The sequence below is a fragment of the Chiloscyllium plagiosum genome, unplaced genomic scaffold (genome assembly GCF_037043375.1).
Source record: "Chiloscyllium plagiosum isolate Xiang-an unplaced genomic scaffold, Cpla_swu_hap1 HiC_scaffold_5, whole genome shotgun sequence".
In the NCBI taxonomy this organism is placed as follows: domain Eukaryota; kingdom Metazoa; phylum Chordata; class Chondrichthyes; order Orectolobiformes; family Hemiscylliidae; genus Chiloscyllium; species Chiloscyllium plagiosum.
Genome location: NW_028270143.1, coordinates 54,862,090 through 54,876,931, shown reverse-complemented (window position 1 = coordinate 54,876,931; position 14,842 = coordinate 54,862,090). Strand labels below are relative to the sequence as shown.

The 14,842-nt window shown below is 37.9% G+C and overlaps 1 protein-coding gene across 3 annotated transcripts in view; it reads left to right on the top strand.

Annotated features, from left to right (window-relative positions):
• Positions 1–14,842, top strand: part of tmem245 (transmembrane protein 245) — a 120,326-nt gene that overhangs the window by 41,521 nt on the left and 63,963 nt on the right. For 2 of the 3 annotated variants that reach the window (XM_087987175.1, XM_043690056.2), the window contains exons 7-9: positions 1,037–1,060; positions 5,478–5,582; positions 9,046–9,128. In XM_087987175.1, coding sequence (XP_087843301.1) covers positions 1,037–1,060; positions 5,478–5,582; positions 9,046–9,128 — 212 coding nt within the window. The remainder of the gene's footprint in view (positions 1–1,036; positions 1,061–5,477; positions 5,583–9,045; positions 9,129–14,842) is intronic. The other variant, XM_043690057.2, reaches the window with a different exon arrangement.

Below are 14,842 nucleotides of genomic sequence, written 5' to 3'. Positions count from 1 at the left end.
GAATATCTTGCCACCTTTTTCCCTTCTATAATTCAATTATCTTGTATTTGTTCACATTAAATGCTGTTTGCTACCCATCGGTCACTTCCTAAATCTCTGCAGCTCCTTTCTAAATTTTCTTTCCTTTTTTGTCATATTGCCTTAAATTAATTCCCCTTTATACTTAGTATTTTCTGAATGTATTTTTCTTGATGTCTGTTTCAGTTCCCAAACCTTTCCTTAGTCTTTATTAGTGACAGTAATGGCAATAAAAACAGAAAATGCTAAAGTTACTCTGGTTAGACAGCATCTGTGGCGAGAGAGAGAGAGAGAACATTCAAGATGGATAACTCATTGTCTGAATTCCTTTCAGTACATCTCAGAACTTGCCTTTTGATCCATGTGCTTTTTGTGCTTGTGTGTGATGGTATCAAAAGCCTTACTGAAATCTAAATGCATAATGCAAAAATATTTCTATTGTCAAAAAAGTATCTTTTTGAACTGCCTTAAATTTGTTAGATCAAATTGATTTCACATAAGTTTGAGTTGACTTTGTGGTACCATAGATTTATGACATACAGCATACTTGAAGAGCTGACTTTGGACCTCTAGTTCCCAAAGCTTTCCATCGCTTACTCTTTTTTTTCTTGTATAGGTCTGTTTTTGACTAATTAATTGACATAATTAACGATATATGCATTATTATATTAAATGATTACGCTCATGAAAGAGAACTACATTGATCTTATTTTATCATGTAACAGTTACTATGCTTCTATATACACATTTTATGCCCTGTGACAGTCTAATCATTTATACACAGCAGATATTAAATTCACTGGTCTGTAATTTCCCAAATTTATCTCAATACTCCATTTTTCAGTTTGCTTATGTACTTTCTAATCCTCAGATGTTATTCTGTTTTCTAATCATTCTGTTAAAACAAACAGCGACTTTTGGTACAGGTAATATTTTCATTGGCTTTTTAGCTAAACTGTCTTCATTACATATGTTAATTGATTTTAGTAACTCTCCAATTCTTGTCTTTTCTTGAAAGCTATGGCATTGGCTTAATAAGCAGGTAACTAGCAGGTTGATATTTCAGATCCTACATTTGCTTTAATTTGTGTGCTCATTGATTAAGCATGGATTTTGTAATTTTCAACATTTATTGGACTAAACTTAGTTTCATTCTTTCAGCAAGGATTCTGGGTATATTTCAAAGCATTGTTTACTTAAGCTGTGGGAGGTCAGATTTGAATGTATGTCTTTGAATCAAAAAACAATTGGGGATAACAACATTAATTTTACTACTAAGTATTAATGTCATGAATTACTTCATTACTTGGTTGACTGACACACTTGTTTTCATGTATCTATTTTATTATTTAATCATTTAATGTACTATGCTTGAGTTTCTCTAAAGCCCATGATAGTCTATCTTGGTTATTTGTTGGAATTTTGTTTACTGTTTAAGATCAGATGTATACTGTTAACACTTCACTTTCTATTAGTTGCAAGGGTGTGTTGCTCCTAATTCAGGTCTACTAACAGAACTAATTTGTATGACTTCATCAAATTCACCAAGTCCCCTGAAAGTTTGTTTAGTTTCAGTTGCCTATGTAATTGAATCTAATCCTGAGTTAGTAATTTAGTTGCAAAGAAATAACAGTTGTTTTGCTCAGCAAATTGGGTCAATAATTTTGATCTTCTACAGCTTATGTCAATTTTGATTTTGCTTTCTGCTTGCATTGCTAAATTGCATGAATTTTGCTGCCTTTTTGGACTGTTAGTTATTCTTTGCATTCTAGCAGCCCAAAACAGTTTTGGGTTGTTTTATTTATGTGGTGCTGAGACTGTGGATGGACATGAAGAAACTTGTGCTATTTGAGAATCAATTAAAACTGTTGTTTGTTTATGATTTGATATTTATTATGAAATACCAAAGAAGAATTTTATTTAATATTGCGTACGTTGAATGGAATTAACGATCATGCCATTAATAGTAAAATATGGTTTCAATGGATAGTGATGCTTTTTATCTTGACATCTCTTCACAAGAACTAAATCAATTGTTTACAATCATACACTTTTAAAAGTTTGAATGGAGTTAACAGCAATTCAAATAGTGAACTGTTATTTCCTTCACTAGCTGGAGAAGTATTTTTTTGTACTTTATTTTTAGGTTCTCCTGATTTTCCTCATTCTTTAACTTGTTAAATTAATCTTTTTTAGATGTGGAGGCTGAGGCAGTAATTTTTCTGTGTTTTTCAAATGTGTTTCTTTCTATTTGGAAAGTTAAGAAGGGAAGCAGATGGGTAGAAGTTGCAAACATGCAACCAAACTGAGCAGGATACCATTTTACGTTTGAGGTCCTTTTAAATCTGCCCAGAAAATTCTCCTTTTAACATCATGAATTATTTTTATAAAGCAATCATTATCAGTTATGAAAAGTTTACTTTATTGATGGGTATATTCTGAAAACTTTGTTGCATGAATTAAAAGTAATTTAGCAATATTATATTGTGTTCATAAAGATATGGAGGGTACAAGATAGAAATATGAAGCAAAAGTGATTATACTGAACTGAGGTACAAGTCATTTGTGGTCCATGAATTGCAGAACAGACTTTTAGAGTTGAATGGTCTGCTCCTGTTCCTGTCCCCTGCACTCTGTAGTAGCACATTATGCATACAAGTTGTTATGCCTAGAACCATACTGTTTTTGAGTTCCAAAATTGCCTTTGAAGGAAGTGTAAACAGTGTACCTCTTAACTGGCCATTGAGCAAGCCCGATAGAGATCAATTACAAATTCTAAAGAAGAGAATCCAGAGGGCATGGGGTGCTAGTGACTATGGCTGTTTTAAAAAAAGAAATCTAACTTAATTTAATTTGATGCATTTGGCAATAGATAATTTGAGGCAAACATTTTTGTTCATAATGCAGGCACAGTATTGTAGCTGTTTCGTGAAATTCAGTGTTAAGAGTAAGAGAAACTAAAAGCTTGTTACATGTAAATATAAATGCATTGTGGACTATTAACCAAAATGCTAATTTTCTTGATTGTCAAGTTGCATGCCTAACAATGCATTTTCATCAATGATGAAGCATGAGGTTTCAGTTTTATTTGACAATGCCTTATTTTGTTATGATGAGCAGAAGCATAACATAATTTTAATTAATGATGTTCTTGATAGCTGCACGTTAACATTTCGAAAGAGGTCAGGACACAACAGAGGCACAGATCATTGTTTACAATTCTTAGTTATCCATGTTCTGCTTGGAAGGAAAGTTAACCCATTTAACATCTCTGTTGAAGACAGGAAAGAAGGATAGACTGTAAAAGCAGTTAATGTAGCAGTTGCTTGTTAATGCAGAAATTGATATAGTTGAAAAGAGAGGAAAGTTGTTGAAGCCCATCAGGGCAAACACAAGAATGGTTCCACTGTCATTTTAACTTGAGTTACAGTGTGTTCCTGGCCAGAGATTTCGGTTCCTGAGCTGAAGTGCATTTATGAACATGAAAGGAGCAGAGGTTGGTAATTTGGCTCAAGCCAGTGTTACTGTTCAATAAGATCATGGCTGGTCTGCTTGCGTATTGAATTCCACATCCCCATCAACTCCAAATGACATTTGATTCAGTTTCATTTAAAAATAATTCTGCCTTACAAATATCAATAACCCTGCTTATGCCATCTTCTGAGACAGAAAATTTCAAAGTTAAACAACCCTCAGAAAACATTTTTCTTGTTAAAACGTTTCTAATTTTAAAAGTGCTCCTTAGTCGGGACTGACTGGCAAGGAGAAATATCCTTTTCACATCCAATTTGTGAAGACAATTCAAGATCTTTTATATTTCAATCAAGTCACCTCTCACTCTTTCTTATTCCAATCTCAGCATGTCCAACCTAGACTGTTAAGAGAGCCCAGCCATTCCAGATATCAATCTAGTAAATCACTCCAAATCACCTTCAACACATTAACATTTAAGCAAGACAAAAGGCCAAAACTATATACAATATTCAAGAAATGGTCTCTCCAATGCCCTGTATAATTGAAGCATAATATCCTTACTTTAGTGTTCACTTCCTCTCATCGTAAAGGATAACATTCCATCATGTGTCTTGATTATGAGTTACATCTAAATACTATCTTTTTGTGACTCATGCACACCTAGATGGTTCTGCAGCTCAGAATTCCAGCCATTCTCCATTTGAGTAATACTCTGCTTTTTTTTAATTCTTCCTGCCAAAGTAAATAACTTTACAATTTCCCACATTATATTCCACCTGCCAGATTTTTATTCCCACTCACTCAGTCTATCCAAATTTTTCTTTATTTAATTTCCAGTTGTGACCATCACTGACTGGGTCAGCATTTATTGCACACGAGACGGTGGTGATGTGCCACATTTTTGAATCACTGCAGTTTATTTGTGTAGACAAACAAAGAACAATAACAAATGCTGGAAATGCTTAAGAAGTAAATCAGAGAAAATGGGGTTTTCGTTTCAGATGTTTAACCTTTGTCAAAACTAACGTGCTATACCTAATTACGACTGAATATTTCTTGTGTCCAATTTGATACATTGCTGAAATTTATCATTGGTTAACGTTTCTGAAAAGTAGACAAATTGAGGCTGTTTGTTAAAATTACCTATGGACAGCTATGAGCTTCAATGCATGTCTTCTGGGAGTACAGATGAAATTGAATACAAAAATAAAATGGAAATTTTCTTTCATTTCAAAAATCAAGTGTGATTAAAAAGTATGTTGGTGTGCCATAAAGAAATCTACTTTAATATTTGCACAACAATTTTTGTTTTTATTAATTATATTTCATTTCAAGATTGATTACAGTGAAACTGCATTAAGGCAAATGCCAAAGAACCACAAACCAGTTTGAGACGACTGTTATATGCTATTACTCTGATTTTATTGGACATTTATCAAAGCCAAGATGGAATACCTGATCATAATGGTCTTTGTTTGAAATATTTTAATAGGTGTTCTTGCCTGATTAACTGACAGATATGCACATTTATATGAATTAGGAGTAGGAGTAAGTCATTTGGACTTTTGAGTCTGATTTGCCATTTGATAAAGTCATTGCTGATTTAATTGTGGCCTCCACTTTCCTGTTTACATTAAGTCCAGAATCTAAGAGAATTACTCTATCTTATTATCAAAAATGTTCAATGATCTTGCATCCACTCATTGCTGGGAAAGAGAATTCCATAGAGTAATGATCCTTTTGAGAGGAAACAAAAATCCTCCCTCTGTTTGAAATGAGAAACTGTGGAACGAGTGTGGAGTTCAAAAGCAATCTCTCCTAAAAGGAAAAACATTGACTATCAGCATTCACCCTATCAAGTCCCTTCATAGTCTCGTGTTCCTGTAGCACAAGTTTCTTCCTGCTGTTAATAGATATTTTAAATTCTATCTTTGAAATGGTACATTCTTCATCCAAGAGATCAATGTTTTGCTTGTATTCTGCAGATTATTTTTTGTCTGGAGAAATCACTGGATAAATTGATCAGCATTTTTATCATCTTTTTACTGGTTATGGGAACGTTACTGCTGGCTCTTTTACTTACTGCAAAGGTACAGTTTGCAAACGAATGATTGGAAAGATTGCATATTCTGTTGATACAGAGTATGCTGAATTTATTTTTTTACTTCCATGTTTCTTTAATATAATTTTGTTTTAGTTCACACTGACTATCTTACCTACATTGTGTATCTTCTCTGATCTAAGGTGAGCTATTTAAAAGCAGTATTGACCGATTAAAAACAAAGAACTGCAGATGCTGGAAATCAGAAACTAAAACAAAAATTGCTGGGAAAGCTCAAGTCTGGTGGCATCTGTGGAGAGAAATCCGAGCTAATGTTTCAGGTCCAATGATCCTTCCTCAGAACTTGACAAGGAGAGCTTGTTCACTAGGTCACATTCTAATACCTATCTCATTCTCTTAATTGAAAATCCAATTTTTTATAATCTACAATGTAAAACTTCCTGTAATTACGTAACAATCTTTGGTTGGACGAGCATTAAATTATGTGAGAATTTATTTGGCGTAAAATCGGTTATTTTAAAATTTTATTCTGCTCCTGTGCCTTTATTCCATCTGTTTCCTAATGTTAGTGAATTAGCATAATCATATATGCTGGGACTGGTTTGATATCAAATTGGAGATGTTCAGATCTTCTAAATGGAAATTAGAAATAGTCTTTTGTGGGTTAATGAATGCTGCCAAACCTGCATTCTCTGAGTTATGTATTATGCATTTGATGTACTGCCAATAATGAGTGCCATTACATAAGCAAATGCAAAATGGTAGGAATCGGATGGGTATGAAGGGTGCATCCTAACCCAAAGTCCTCAGTAGGTTGGGGAAATGGAGTTAACTTAATCTTTTAATGAGGATGAATAAAAGGCCATTTAAAAAAAAATTATTGTTCTTAAGCCATGTAGTAATTATGTATCCTTTGTCAGTTCAGTGGCTATATACAGCTTATACACTCTGCCTCGGTGAACTGCTCTGATTAAAATGAGAAGTAAAACTTGACTGTATAAACACAATAAATGTTGAAATGCTCAGAGATAAAGTCCCAGAAATAATTTTCAGACTCTTCAAGTGAGACTTCCAGGATTTCAACTTTCAAGTACATGTCATCTTAATTTGTGAAAGACCCTGGCCCTCCCAATCATTGAAAACTCCAATCAAATCCTTCTGATTGTTGTATGTTCCTCCAGAGTTGACCTCTTGTACATCCCAAATTTCTTTATTCCTTCTTTGTTCAACCATACCATCAATTGTTTAGACTTTAATTGCTGGAATTTCATCCCTAAATGATCTCATTCCCTTTTCCTCCTCTTGGAATGTTTCTTAATGTGCACATGTTTGACTAACTGTTAATAACCTATCCTAATATTCCCTTGCATTGGCTTGGTGTGAAATTTTGTCTTGTTACTACACAGCATGTCACGCCAATTTTGGTCTGCTAAATACAAGTTGTTCTGGAAAAGCACAGCCGGTCAGGCAGCATCCAAGGAGCAGGAGAGTCGACAAGAATCATCAGGAATGTGGGGGAGGGTGGGGCAAGGAGGCTAAGAGATAAATGGGAGGGGTGTGGGATTGGAGGGAAGATAGCTAGGATAGATGAAGTTGGGATGGGGAGATGAGGAAACTAGTGAAATTGAGTTCAAATGTTCGGCCGCAGGATGATGGGGATGTTCTCTGAAGCGTTCCGCAAGTTGGCATCCTGTCTCCCCAATGCAGAGGACACCACATCGAGAGTAACAGGCAGAGTAGATGAGCTGTTTGGAGGTGCAGGAGAATCTCTGCTGGATGTGAAAGGATCTTTTGGGGCCTTGAATAGAAGTCAGGGGGAAGGTGTGGAAGCAGGTTCACACCTCTTGCGGTGGTAAGGGAAGGTGCTGGCAGTGGAGGATTTTGGGGGGATGGGGTTGGTGGAGGAAGGACCTAATGAGGGAGTCATGGCAGGAATGGTCTCTGTGCAATGTGAAAGGGGTGGGGAGGGGAATATCTCTGGTGGTGGGGTCAGACGGTAGGTGGCAGAAATGGCAGAGGATAATGCGTTATATTTGGAGGTTGGTGGCGTGGGGGTTCTGACCTTGTCACGGTTGGAGGGGTGGGGGAGGTGGAGAAGATATGTTGAAGGGTATTGTTGACCACGTGGGAGGAGAGATTGCAGTCCTTAAAGTAGGAGGCAATCTGGGATGTTCTGGATTGGAATTGGTCCTCCTGGGAGCAGATGCAGTGGAGGCGGAGGAATTTGGAGTAAGGGATGGTGGTTTTACAGGAGAGGGTGTGGGAGGTGGTGTAGTCCAGGTAGCTGTGGGAGTTGGTGGATTTGTAGTGGATGTCCATGTTGGGTTGGTTGGCTGAAGTGGAGGTGGAGAGGTCCAGGAAGGGGAGGGAGGTGTCTGACATATCCCAGGTGAACTTGAGGTCAGAGTGGAAGGTGTTAGTGAAGTTGATGAACTGTTCAACCTCCTAATGCAAACATGAGGTGGCGCCGATGCAGTCATCGATGTAGCGGAGGAAAAGGTGGAGAAAGGTGCCCGTGTAACTGTGGAAGATGGACTCTTCCACATGCCCAACGAATAGGCAGGCATAGCTGGGGCCCTTGCGGGTGTGCATGGCTACCCCTTTTGGTCTGAAGGAAATGAGGGGATTTGAAAGAGAAATTGTTGAGGGTGAGGACCAGTTCAGCCAAGGACATGCCCCCACTACCAAAACCAAGCCACCTAATGCCTGGAGGAAGCATGCCTCATCTTCTGATTTGGGACTCTGCAACCACACGGGATTAATGTTGATTTCACCAGTTTCCTCATCTGCCTTCCCCCACCTTATTGCAGATCCAACCCTACAACTGCCCTCTTGAACTGTTCTACCCGTCCATCTTCCTTTCCACCTATCTGCCCCACCCTCCACTCCAACCTATCGCCATCACCCCCCCATCTTCATCTACCTATAACATTCCTTGCTACCTTTCTACTCCCCACCCCACGCCCCCTCCTATTTATCTCTCAGCCCCCTTAGGCCCCACCACATTCCTGATGAAGAGCTTATGCTTAAAACGTCAACTCTCCTCGGGTGCTGCCTGACTGGCCGTGCTTTTCCAGCGCCACACTTTTGGACTCTGATCTCCAGCATCTGTAGTCCTTACTCTTTCCCAAATGCAAGTTGTTGTTGAATGCTCAATGCCTCTTTACTGATGTGCGTTGTGGAACTACTTTGAACGTTTTTATAAAAAAAACAGTGACAGAGTGGGACCAGAATTATAAAGGGTATGACAGGGATCTTGCATATCACCCCATTATAAAGCAAAGCACAAAGTGCCGACTGTGTGACTTGTATGAGTCATCTTGTTCAACAGATGCTTGTGTCTTCATCCAAAATTTTTGCTCTTTATGGTATTAAATCAAGAAAAAAAATTGATCAATTCTGAAAAGAAATTACTTTGTTAAAAACACTTGAATTAAACATTTGTTTCTGCTTCCACTTCAGTGGTTCTGAAATGTGCATTATGTTTGCAGGTCCATGAGGAAAGTGTGCACATGATCAAAGTCACTAGTAGCCTGATTAATGAGACTGTTGCTAACCATCCTGAGTGGGCAAAGTAAGCTGCAAGACTAAAGATATTTGTTTTATCTTTTCTCTCTATCCTGAATTTTTCTTCCTTCCCATTGAATCTGCTTAACACAACAATTGATAACATTTCAGCTTTATCATTTTTGCTAAAAGCAAAATGTTGGTTAAGTTAATTGAGTTAAAGGAAAGTAAAGTGCCAGAAGCTAATTGATTGTTTGAGTTTCTGAGGAATCAGTGAAAAGGTTGTCGTGCTCCTAGAAATTATAAAATTTATGCTTTGGAGCTCATGATGAAGGGTGAGAAAGAGCATGTCTTTTATTCATTGTTTGCATTTATATCACTGGTAAGGTTGAGACTTATTGCCTAATTACATTGACAAAGGTGCTAGTGAGTTGCTGCCTTGAATTACTTTACTCCTTGTGGTGAAAATATACCCACAGTAAAATTCAGGAGGGTGTTCCAGGATGTTGACCTGAAAAAAGTGAAAGAACAGTGATATAATGGAGATGCTCATCTCCTTGTTTTGTCCTTCGAAATGTTAGAGGTCACTGAAAGGTGCTGTTGAGTAGTCACTATAGTGAAAATACCTGATCTCTGCAGTTACAGATAAGTCAGCTTATCATATGTGACAAAAAATTATAATGCCACTAGTAAGGGATGATATTGTCACATATCTAGACAAAGGATAAAATAGTTAACCTAGCTGGCATGGAATTTATAAGGCATGATTATGATAAATCTCATCAAACTTATTGAGTGGGCAATAGAATTAGTCAGCAGGGGTCTACAGTAGGTGTAGAGATATAGTTTGGAAGATTAAGTGATTAAAGTGAGTGTAAACTAAATTGTATAATTTTAATGTGGGTGCACAGACACGATTCAAAAATTAGTATGGATCCTTAGCTTGATATGTCAAGGTATGGAGTGTGAAAGTAAGGAAGTCTTAAATCTTCATCTATCACAGAATAGCCTCTGGAATTAATCCAAGTATTTAAAATTATTAAAAGGTAGCGTACATAGACATCGACTGTGGTAGAGAAATCAGTGCCTAGAGTGGGAAGATTTCAAACAATGAGCATAAAAGTCAGAATTGGGAATTCCTCAGCAGATATGGTTTAGTGCTAATTTTCAAAAGAGAACTGAAAATCTGCTTGAAAACCAAATAGTTGAAGTTTTCAGCAAGGTAGAGGAATAGCTAGAGAGTGAACTGAATTACTAATTCTTTTTGAGAACTACCATAATGGATTGGACATTTCTTGCTGCATCAATTCAGTTCTCATGAATCTTGGGAAGTTACTACTTAGATTATGACCTTAGATGATGGAGTATGGAGGCAGGAACAGGATGGTAACTGAAAACAAAATTTATTAGAGGGAATATAAATTGAAATGCAGTCCTTTGGTGTGATTGGAAATAATTTGTCGCATCTCATGGAACACTTGGACTAATTCTGTTCAACGCAATCAATGATGTTGGTACAGCCTTAAACAGAGTGATCACAATATGCAAATAAAAGTTTGGCTTCCAAAATCAATTTCAATCCATGAGGGATACAAATTGGGGAAAAGAGAAATTCTCACGTGGCAAGGAAAAAGTAGATTTCTGTGAAGATCACAAGGATAACTTGCCACAGGGTAAAAAAACAACCCTTGAAGGGGAAAGAGAAGTTAACAAGGTCTAGTGTTTTCACTGCAATAAAGTAGGCCACATGAAATCAGTGTTGGTGGGTTAGGAAAAGCACTGGGAATCCAGATGTAGGAAAACGGGATAAGCCAGTGACTTCTGTTGGAGTGGTAATGGAAAGTATAGTGGAAGCTAGAAAACTGCACCAAAACTGGTTGGAGCTTGATTAAGGAGGAAGTGCCATATACTTGCAAAGGTAAAATTTACTTGCATAGGCCATGAGCAGCAAGTAAAGAGGTTACAATATTAAGAGATACAATAGTATCCTCTCAATCTTTGATGTTAAAAGATGGGGAGATATGTGTCTCTGAAGAGCTGTTGTCAGAAAATGTGCTAGTAATTTGAACTCATTGTGAGACAAGAAATACTCAGTTATGTAAAAAAATAATGTTAGAATGTCCAGTGAAGGGTGGGCAAGTAGTGGACAAACTCTCAGCTCCAGAAATACAATTTGACCTTGCTAACAGTATAGCTGGTTCACAGGAAGGAGTGCTGCCTACTGTGGTTGAAAAGCCAGTGGAAACTTGGGCAACTGAACTATTACAGGATACGTATTCTGGGATTTTTCCTGACTGTCGTAACAAGGTCACAAAGTCGCCAGTTCAAACAGAAGAGATCAAAGAATATAGGTAAGAAGGTTGAAGTGCAATTAGCAGTGACCATATTTGATCAGATGGTTGACAAACCAGAAGCAGATAGATGACAAAGAAGACGTTTTAGCTCAGATAAATTAACATAGTTACAGCAGAAAGATAGAAATTGAAGCAATTGTGTCAAAATTGTATCAAAAAGAATCTGAATGTATCCCTGAATGCTATTATATATTTTTTTAACTGTCTTAATGAGGAAATGGAGACCATCACATAATCAGGCAAATGAGAAATAGGCAGAAGTTCATCAAGTTGTATTGCCACTGGGTTTATAGATAGGAGGTATTGCAAATGGCGCATGAGCAACCACAGAGGGTTACTTAGGAGTGGGAAAAACACTAAAATACAAAAAAAACTTTTACTGGCTTGGACTGCACAAGGATGTAGTTGAATTTTGCCAGACATGTCATACATGTCAGGTAATTGGTAAAAAACAGGCAGTAAGAAATCTCACACCTTTTAATACCTATTTCTGCATTTGAGGAACCTTTTGCAAGAGTCTGAACCAATTGCACAGGACATCTGCCTAAACAAACGTGGGAATCAGTATTTGTTAACAATAATGGATGTGTCCACTAGATTTCCAGAGGCAATTCCATTATACAGTATTACCCCTGAAATGATTGTAGAGGAATTATTCAAATTTTTCACTAGATATGGGCTGGCCACAGAGATATAATCAGATCAAGGGTCAACTTCACATCAAAATTATTCAAGGAAGTCATGGACATCTTAGGAACAAAACAGTTCAAATCTACTGCGTACCATCCGGAGTCGCAGGGAGCAGGAGAGTTGGCGCGACAGCATACATTGAAACAGGAAGCAGACAAGAAATCAAAAACTTGCAATTTTGCTATCAGAGATAAGGTGTAACTTCCAGTGATAGATGAACCTTTAAAAGTAGAGTTGAGTGTAGCTTATCAAGTTAAAAGGAAATTGAGTGAGGTGAACTATTTGATAAGGACTTAAGACAGGAGGAAATCTGAGTGTGTCATGTGAATATGCTCAAGAAGTACTTTGACAGGGAAGGAAAGCCGGTGGAGAGTGTCATTGGTTACAACACAGAGGGAAGAACCAGGTTCAGAGGGTTCTGAATTGGACAATGAAGTTGTCAAAAACTCTGATAAATTGAGTTACCTTCCAGAGGAAAATCAAAATGACTTGAAAGAGTTATTACTGTCACAAGGGGAGATGCGTTGAACTAAGCTAGGGAATACAAGCCTAACTATGCATAATGTAGATATAGGAGATGCTGTTCTGATTAAGCAACATGCTTATAGGCATAACCCTCTAAAGTTGGCACAGGTTCAAAAGGAGATTAAACTCTTGCTCCAAGATGACACAATTGAAGTGAATTACAGCAACTGGAGCTCACCCATAGTAATGGTGCCAAAACCAGATGGTACCTAATGGTTATGTGTGGACCATCGCAAAGTCAGTGCAGTTACAAAGTTTAATGCATATCTGATTCCGCGTTTGAAAGACTCTGTTGGAAAGGTGGGACAAGCAACTTATTTCTAAGTTGGACTTGCTCAGAGGATACTGCAGGTGTCTTTGTCCGAAAGAGCAAAGAAAAGTTCGGCTTTTGTAACACCAAATGAACTGTATCAGTTTAAAGTCATGCTGTTTGGTATGAAAAATGCACCAGCCATGTTTCAGAGACTAATCAATAAGGTCATTGCTGGATTACTCAATTGTGTTGTATATATAGATGACCTGATGATTTTTAGTCTCACAGGGAAGGAACATTTGCAAAATTTATTAGAATATTTCAATCAACTTCAAGAGACAGGCTTGGTGATAAATCTGACGAAAAGTGAATTTGCCAAAGCCCAAGTCACCTTCCTGGGCCATGTAGTTGGACATAGACGAGTGGCTCCACAGATTGCAAAAACAAAGGTAATTGGGGAGATTCCCATACCATTGACAAAAAGAGCAGTACTACGATAGCTGGGATTGAGTGGATTTTATCGAAAATTCATTCCAAATTTTTTTAGTATGGCTACTCCTGTCACTGAATTGCTAAAGAAAGGCAAGAAATTTCATTGGACAGCGGACTGTCAGAAGGCATTTGACAGCCTGAAAGCTGTATTAACCACTGCCCTAGTATTAGCCACACCTAATTATGCAAAGCCATTCAAGATGGTAATCAATGCAAGTGATGTGGGTGTTGGAGCTGTGTCTTGCAGGAAGATAATGAGAACATAGAAAGATCTATCAGATCTCCAAGAAATTGCTCATTGATCACCAGAAATATTGGACAGTTAAGAAGGAGATTTTGAGCTTGATGTTGACGCAACAACATTTCAATGTTTGTTACCAGTAATGTATCTCAATTATATACACTGATCATAACCCATTGAAGTTTGTGGAGAAATTTAAAGACAAAAATGCCAAACCAATTAAATGGAGCCTCTTGTTATAGCCATTCAATTTGAAAATTGGTGTGTGTCAGGACGAGACAGCGTGATTGCAGACACATGGTCGAGACTTGAATGAGAAACAGAGGCATTTGGTGGCAAGAATAAAACAGACCGAGACAGAAATATGGTGGTGCATGTTTGCATGATTGTAGACATTGTAATGTGTATGTGTTGAGGTGTACTAACAATTTAAGAATAAGAGGATTTTAAAATGAAGCCATCTTTGAATATTGATGGATTTTTTTTAAAGTGGGGAGGTGTGATGATGCTGCTCCTTTAACAAGGTTATGGTTTCCTTGGTTTTTTTTCCAGAGAGGTTGGAAAAGCAGCAATTCCGAAAAGTCTAGGTTTGAAAGATTTTAGGGCCAGTTTGATTTTCGCTAACAGATACTGCGTCAGACAAAAGGCTTTCAAGTTTTAAGAAACATTTGTACAGTGAAAAAGGGTGTGGCCAGTTCTCCCAGCTCACCTTTCCTTGGTTTCCAGCAGTCTGGCTGTTCAGGGCTGCTAGTCACTGTGAAGCTAATAGACCCGAAGAACCAGGTCCATGCTGATTTCCCCCACCACCAACACCTCTCTTCTGTAAGACGTTGTGTTTGATTTTTTTTTCGTTTTTGACAAGGGGTGTTTATGGGGACTGTTGCAAGTATTTGGAACAGTATCAATAGGGCACCACGATGGCTCAGTGGTTAGTACTGCTGCCTCACAGTACCAGGGATCCGGGTTCAATTCCTGCCTTGAGTGACTGTCTGTGTGGAGTTTACACGTTCTCCCCACGTCAGCATGGTTTCCTATGGGTGCTCCGGTTTCCTCCCACAATCCAAAGATGTGCAGGTCATGTGAATTGGCCATGCTAAATTGCCCATAGTGTTAGGTGCGTTAGTCAGGGGTAAATATAGTGTCGGGGACTCTTCGGTGGATCAGGGTGAGTTACTGTTCGGTGGGTCAGTGTGTACATGTTGGGCCATAGGGCCTGTTTCCACACT